The 7,232-nt window shown below is 44.0% G+C and overlaps 2 protein-coding genes across 2 annotated transcripts in view; one reads left to right on the top strand and one right to left on the bottom strand.

Moving 5' to 3' along the window:
• Positions 1 to 1,205, top strand: part of LOC144077716 (uncharacterized) — a 1,629-nt gene extending 424 nt beyond the window's left edge. The window contains exon 2 of the mRNA XM_077605651.1: positions 12 to 1,205. Within this exon, the coding sequence (XP_077461777.1) occupies positions 12 to 648 (637 nt within the window). The 3' untranslated portion in view covers positions 649 to 1,205. The remainder of the gene's footprint in view (positions 1 to 11) is intronic.
• Positions 829 to 6,419, bottom strand: zfp91 (ZFP91 zinc finger protein, atypical E3 ubiquitin ligase). Its single transcript, XM_077605650.1, has 11 exons — positions 5,509 to 6,419; positions 5,298 to 5,338; positions 4,327 to 4,366; positions 3,963 to 4,076; positions 3,781 to 3,879; positions 3,507 to 3,689; positions 3,375 to 3,425; positions 3,190 to 3,268; positions 2,963 to 3,077; positions 2,788 to 2,887; positions 829 to 2,686 (listed from the first exon to the last, which is right to left on the bottom strand). The coding sequence occupies exons 1-11, from the start codon at positions 5,910 to 5,912 to the stop codon at positions 1,750 to 1,752; spliced, it is 2,163 nt and encodes a 720-aa protein (XP_077461776.1). The 5' UTR covers positions 5,913 to 6,419; the 3' UTR covers positions 829 to 1,749.
• Positions 6,420 to 7,232: the final 813 nt, after the last annotated feature.

The following is a 7,232-nucleotide window of genomic DNA, read 5'->3' as shown; positions in this document are numbered from 1 at the left end:
TAACCAAACAGCACTAAAACCGATGTCGTTGATGGCGCTTCACGAGACAAGAAGATGCGAAACTTCCTGCTGGAGACCGGTTCTGCCACCAGTGAGTCTGATGAATCTGACCACGGAGACCCAACGGCAAACTCGTCCGTACATCTTAACAGAAGCCAGTCCAGGCTGTCCTCCATTCCATCCAAGACCAGCCCTCAAAAACTGCCCCCTCCGAGTCTGCACGGTTCCTCGGAAAGTAGCGTGTTCGATAACCCTTTCAAAGCTCAGGCGGAGCAGAAACTCTCTGCCTTGCAGAAACATGTTCCGCTCACCCTGCAAGCCAAGCCTTCCCAGATTGGTGGGAAGAAGATGTGCGTCTCTTACAGGAAAAGCGGAAGATGTCGATTTGGAATCAAGTGCAAGTTTGCACACGATAGTGATCTCCAGACTGCAACTATACCCCATGACTCCCATGCAAGTTTGAATGAGGAAATGGACGCCAGGGCATGCACCGGCAGCTTCCAAAAGCCCCGTAGAGAGGCCGAGCAGGACGAGGCGGTAGATCAACGGGTGAAGAAGCGAAGGGTTGGAGTGACTGACACGCTGGTTCCTCCCAAGAAAGCCATGAAACAGTACAACACGCAAAGGAGCAGGGAGGGATGGCAGTGAACGATCCCATTTTAGGGCTACTGATGTCAAGGATCAATGCCACCACTCCCAGTCAAAATGGATTGGATGTTTATGGATGTAAATAGCAGCAAATTAGTAGTTAGATAAGGTAGTTTGACGAGAATGCCGTGATTGGAACTCAACATTTGGATTGTGTTTGACAATGAAATATATAGAGCGTTAGTTTAGACATTTATTTACATCTTCTAAATGAAAAGTTGGCAAATGTGCTTCAACGGGATCCTACACCTAATTTTTCTCTCAAAGAGTGTACTGTAAAATCTTATCTGTACAGGTTTTGTTCTGTTAAAAGCAATGAACATTGCATGACATATAGACTTAAAGACAGGAATTGCCCATTTTCATGTTATATGAATTCATATTCAGTTTTAGTCCTTACAGTAAACAATGCTATAGACAAAACACTATGTTTAAACAAGTTATTTAGTTAAATGAAAAATCACTTTTACTCACAAATACATGTTAGTGGCGGCCCTCTCGTTGGTTATTACACAGTACATGTTGTGGTATTAATAAATAATACATGACTTAAGTAACACTTTTGCTTGCTAGATTTCTAGTGTGTTTTTGGTGCAACAAAATTTTGAACATGAGGAGACACTGGACGTTACTTGTTGTGCTGTGAATTACTTACAAGTATGCCTTCATAGAGCTTATTTATAATAATAGCTTTACAATAATATACCAGCACACACACAAAAACCTAGTGACTTTCATAGGACCATTTATGTACAAAGGTACGCACGCACTTATGGTTCCCTGATAACCTGTTCTATAAAAAAAAAAAAGACAGTGATCCTACATCATAGGTGTCCAAACTGGTCAGGGTGGCAGGTTTTCTTTCTAACCGATGAAGATAATACATTTTCACGAATCTGGTGTCTTAAAAGTGCAATCAGGTGATTGCAGAAATCTCATTGGTTAAACATTGGAGGATAAGTAAGTAAAAACCTGCACCAACTGCGGCCCCTTTGTGAGATAGTTTGGACACCCCTGTCCTACATGAACCTCTTAACTTTGCTTTTCCAAATTGTTGTGACATCGTGTGGTTTCCGTCCGTTTGTGCGCACCCTCCTGGTTTCAAATGGCAACCCTCTGCACGTTTTCCCCAACGTTGTCAGGAAGGGCGGCCCCTTGGTTCATTTGCTCCCAGGTGCCGCCATCCGACCCCGCCCCATCTGGTGTATGGAAAGAAGTAGCTGGTGTTGATGCAGGAGCCAGTGCAGGATTGTCCGGGGTGAAGCTTTTCCTGTTGGATGCCTCCTGGGGCTGTGGTGGAGATAGGAGCGGGGTGGTGGAAGGGATCGTCTGCAGGGTGGTATACTGTTGGGACGTGGCGAGGATTGAGATCTGCTGAATGGGAGTCTCCGACTGGCTAACGGGCTGGAATGCCATTTGTAGGATTTGCCCTTGGCTCTGTTGCTGGGAGCAGTAGGGCTGAAGAGGCTGGAGCTGGGGTTGCTGCTGGGTCACCACTGCTGGGGAATGCAAGTCGAGTTGAGGGGGCTGTTGGACAAACTGGACGGGCATCTGCACCTGGACTTGACTCTGTTGCTGGTCGGCAGGCGACGGGGGGTCGATGGGGGAAAGGGCAATTGTCACTGGCACTTGCATGGCGTGGAGTGCAGGCTCTTGGCCCAATAGAACCACCGAGTGACTGACTTGAGGGGTCATGTTAGCCATCTGGGAGACCTGAGCCACTTGTGAGCCGCCGACATGTCCTTCCTGGCTCACTCCCCCCAGGCCAGCACCTGCAATCTCTCCTTGCACGGGGTTGGTCGGGGCATCCAACACCGACGCGGGGGTTGTGATCAGAGTGCCAGCGTTGGCTGCTAGCGCCTCTGCTATGAGCACCTCTGGGTGACTCTTGGCTTTATGAGCCACCACGCAGTCCTTCTTCTCAAACTTCTTGCCGCAAATGGAGCACGAAAACTGGTAGCTGGCATCTGCATCGTGCTTCTTCATGTGCCAGTTGAGGGATGCCTTCTGGCGACAGGTGAAGCCACATATCTCACACCTATTAGTACAAGAACAGGGTGTGGTATGAAAACATTTTCAGGAAAAAGATGATGCCAGAAAAATGATGTGAATGGTGGAAAACACCGAGGCAATACTAACTGGAGGGGTTTCTCTCCAGTGTGGATCATGCGGTGCACAGCCAGATTGTGGGAGCTCTTGAAGGCACGAGCACAGAACTCACAGATGTAATCTCTCTGGTCTAAAAATCCCAAAGCAACAAATGTCAAGAGCAAAACCTCACTCGCACTCTAATTTTTCACTTCCAAGGGAATACCTGTATGGTGTTTGGCATGACGAAGTAGCTGTTTCTGAAGTCGGAAAAGTCTTCCACAAGTAGGATGAGGGCAAACGTATTTCTTTTTGAGCAAGTGCTGATATTTGATATGGTGCTGTAGTGCAAAATATAGATTAAAAAAACAGTTTGATCATTATATTCAGCAAGTCGTTGAACGCCACAATGCCTAAAAACAACGAGAATAGCAGCGACTAAGTTGCATTTACCTGCAGGTATCGAGGGTGAGCAAGGACGGTGCCACATCCTTCTATTTCACATCGGACATACTGCACTGGGGGCTTCTTTCTGGATGGAAAAAGTAAGATGCTGTCAGGGCTGGGACTACTTGACTTATCGCAAACTCATGACAGGCTGCCTAAAAAATGCAATCTTAGTAACGAGCACACCATACCTTCTTTTTGGCAGCCGTGGCGTTTTGTCGTCTTTTTTCCGTCGACCCCTCCTAGCAGAAAAATGAAACAGTTTCCAAGTGACTTTTGCAAGACAGTGATGGTATTTCATGAGAAGTTTGTCGCTATCTTACTTCCTCGGCCCGTCGGGTTCCTCCGCTAAGTCTTCCTCTCGCTTCACATCAAATTCAGCATTACTTGTGTTATCGGAACCCTCCAGTTTTATCTCTTCAACTTCCTCTGTCTTGGGAGCTTTTTCTCGTTCTTTCTTGTCCTTCTGTCTCAGAGGAACCCGGCGCTTTGGCTTGGTTGGATCCCTGCGAACATAAGTGAGATGCAGGATGTTATAGGCCAAAGTCAGACCTGAAAATAAAGACAGCTGTTACAGTTTAAGCCTGCAGCGCATACACTAATTTTTCCACCCTCGGGTCGTAGCTCTGATCATTTAAATCATCTCTGAAGGGAACATCTTCATCACTGGTGATAACTTCTTCCTCGTCCGTTTCACTGGGGAAAAAATGAGAATCAATATGAGTAAAATGATGAGGATTTTACGCAAAAGCCAAGTGATGAACTTGTGTCGAGTTTACCCCTGAGGTGAAGCGGCAGTTTTGTTCAAGTCCTTTCTGTCATCCTGAAATTGAGGGTCCTCCTTTTCACGAAATTGACCACCAAGTGCTTCATTCTTCGCTTCTCCATTTTTGCTAAGGAAAAAAAACAAGAGCTCATGATATTCATATTCTAATACAAGCACATGCCACACACACTCCTATATTATAGAGAAAAGCACTTAATGTACTTTTTCAAGTTCTACTTATATTTTAGTAGTTTGTCACTTTGTAAAAGCTAGTTATTCCACCATCAGCAACATGAGAACATACCACGCTTCCGTTTATACAATTCAGGTTGAGACACTTTAAATTTGAACAACTTTAAGGAGCAAAATAAACTCACATCTCCAATTTTTCTTTAACACTCGTCTCTCCTGAAGCAGCTAGAAAACAGGGAGAAAAGACATCAGTAAATTCAACTTCCAGTCCAACTCTCATCTCTTTTTTTCCTAATAAACATTTTTCCCCTCAGTATATTGGATAATTTTCAAGTGATGAATTCCTTGAATCTGTCAACAATCGAGTCGGATTGGAGCAGCCATCAGCTTAAGGGTCACAGTTTCACAGCTGGAAACTCGCAATTTTTTGGCTTGCCGCCTGCTGCTTGCTCACCAGCTTGATTTTCTACTGTGTGATTTGTTTGTGTACAGACTTGGCAGAGTGGTGAATGGGCCTGCCTTGCCACAAGGAGGCTTGGCTCAACCCTGAGCTGGATCATCAGCAATCACAATGTTGTACCTTAATCAAAAATGATTGTCAGTTGACTGGAGTGAATGACAACCATCTTTCACGTGAATGTTGTTCAAATTAGGTGGAATTATTGTGCAATGCAATTATTGTTTCTAGACAGTTCAGTGTTAAGGGCTGTACTGCATTTGAAATATTTCATCATTTTCATGCATGAACTATGATTATTTCATTCCCCCCAATGTTTAGAGTAGTGGAAAGGGGCCAATGAACCTTTTCCACCACCCTCCTCCAAAAATCAATTATGTAAACAGAAATAAATATACAAGATTAAAACTTGCATGAGTATTAAATCAGAAAAAAATAGATTCCAGCTGTGTTTTTTTTCTGTTTTGTGACCTCAAATACTTTAACGTTTTGGCTGCCATTGACCGTTAATTGAATGATTGCTAAATCGAATGGACGTCTATTGCCGTCGAGGAGTGTTTTTAATATCCATGTCCATCTTTTACTGTCCCTGAAAGGATTAAATTCATGCTAGTATCCCACCAAAATGGATAATGTGAATAATAATGCACTTACTTTGTAGATGTAGCTTAAATGAAAGGGTTTAATGCATTTATTTACCTTCAAGATTAGTTATGGGGTTCTTGGGTCCCTCCACAGACCTACAGAGACAACAGAAGATGTTTTTATTCATTAAATTTAGAAGTTCGGAAGAACCCAGGTAAATAGTGCCCCACTTTTCGAATAGAGAGAAGGGGCGTTGTTGACGTCAAATGCTGTCACGTTAGTGTTTCCTCATAACGTCTTAATTAATAATGATGCAAAAACTTACTCAGCAGCTTTCGGGTCGTCATCTGCGACGCCATCACCAGCTTCCACCGTCCCCGAAGAGTCCCCGTTTTTCCTCCGTCGGGAGTTGGAAACTTTCTTCCGCTTGCTGGCCCCTGCGTCAACGCTGTGTTGGTCTTCGTCCTCCTCACTTTTGCTTTCCTTCAGCCAAGCCGGCACAGCCCTAGTCGAGCGGTCCCGTAATACCCTCCCCGAGCCTCGAATAGCTCCGTTGACGGTGGCTTGTAAGGCAGACTTGCCCCCTCTTGTGCGTGTGGCTCCCCGCTCCCGGAGCCCTCTCCGCGGGGTAACGGCTGCACCAGAGTCCGGTGTCTGCTCTGCGGCCTTGTGCTTGTCCAGTTCTTTGCCTGTATGTGCGCGGTCATTTCGCTCGCTGGTCGGTTCCATCACCGAGATCACACTCCGGCCCGTTTTTATTTTGACATAAAGCCCTGCTGGATTATTTGCAAAATGAGGAATAACGCACGTCTAGTATACAGACATTTGGATGTCGAGAGGCCTTTATCCGACTGTAGGGCATTTTCAGTGAATGCGCTAGGTTCGTCGCAAATTAAACGCATCGATTTATTGATCACAAAAGGAAAACTTTTCTTAATTATCTATTCACAAATAACCCGATATAACCTTAAAGAAGCAGTCGCCGTCTTCGCCTTCTTAAAGCTATAGTAAACCTACTTATTCGAGCGGCCCCGGAGCGCAACCATCTTAGGCGCTTTGTTGCGTCTCCTTTAAGCGAGATTATGAACTGAGGATGAACATTCAGGGTAGCCACCGAACTTTAGAAGCTTTACAAATCACCTGGATTGCATTGCCCATGCTCAGCATTAGCTCACCGTCCTCTCCAACGTAGTACAGATCTGCGAAAAACAATTGTGGCCTTGACACCCGTAGAGCATTGTGGGAAATGTAGTTCAACATTTGGTGACTATAATTAAAATTTTCTCGGCTTTTTAAAAATAGCATCAATTTCTGATGTAATTAATGTTCCAAAGTTCATACAGAGGTTATCTTTAACAACATGTTTTAAATACTGGCCAGAAGTGCAGTAGATTGCTTAAAGATAAGGACCTACATTTTAGCTGTACAATAATGTGTGAACTTCTATTTTGTACAGACATATTATTATTAGTATTTTTTAAATAATTTCAAATTGTCCATCAGATAGCTTTCTTTAATTGTTTCCATGTGCATGTTTTCATATTTAAGCATGTAACCAATCACATTTCAGCGATTATTTGTTGCCAGGGTGAGTAACTGCAGCATAAAATAAACTTTGATAAAACTGTTGCTTTAACCAATCAGATTTCGAGTTGGCGACAACAAGCCCTTCTCGCAGGTGTAGGGATACGTCATCGCTTTCACAAACTATGATTGGTTAGTGATAGAGTGGACTAGCCAGAGCTACCAAACTATCTGTAGCGAGCTGCACAAGCAAATATACGTATCCTAAATAATATTTAAATTGTATGAGGTTATTATTGATTATTTTTATACGTGTCGCAGCTGTAGCTATTGTAGTTAGTTTTTAATATTTGAGGTATTTTGTGTGTGTCTATTTTTAATACGCATACCGAGGTCAGAGTTCAACTGGCCGCTGAGCCAAAATGGCTGACCGTGAGAACCTGCAGCAAACTTGCGCCTTTCAAAAGAAAAACTAACTACAATGACAGCCGAGCCAAAATGGCTGACCGTGAGAACCTGCAGCAA

The sequence above is a fragment of the Stigmatopora argus genome, chromosome 7 (assembly GCF_051989625.1).
Source record: "Stigmatopora argus isolate UIUO_Sarg chromosome 7, RoL_Sarg_1.0, whole genome shotgun sequence".
In the NCBI taxonomy this organism is placed as follows: Eukaryota; Metazoa; Chordata; class Actinopteri; order Syngnathiformes; family Syngnathidae; genus Stigmatopora; species Stigmatopora argus.
This window is presented reverse-complemented; position numbering and strand designations above follow the sequence as displayed.

Excerpts from the sequence above, each read along its gene's own strand:
- zfp91 (XM_077605650.1), bottom strand. The coding sequence starts at position 5,912 with ATGGAACCGACCAGCGAGCGAAATGACCGCGCACATACAGGCAAAGAA. Across the intron at positions 3,880-3,962 it reads ACTGCCGCTTCACCTCAGGG|TGAAACGGACGAGGAAGAAG; the intron begins GTAAACTCGACA and ends TTTTTTCCCCAG. Across the intron at positions 3,269-3,374 it reads CCACGGCTGCCAAAAAGAAG|AAAGAAGCCCCCAGTGCAGT; the intron begins GTATGGTGTGCT and ends TTTTCCATCCAG.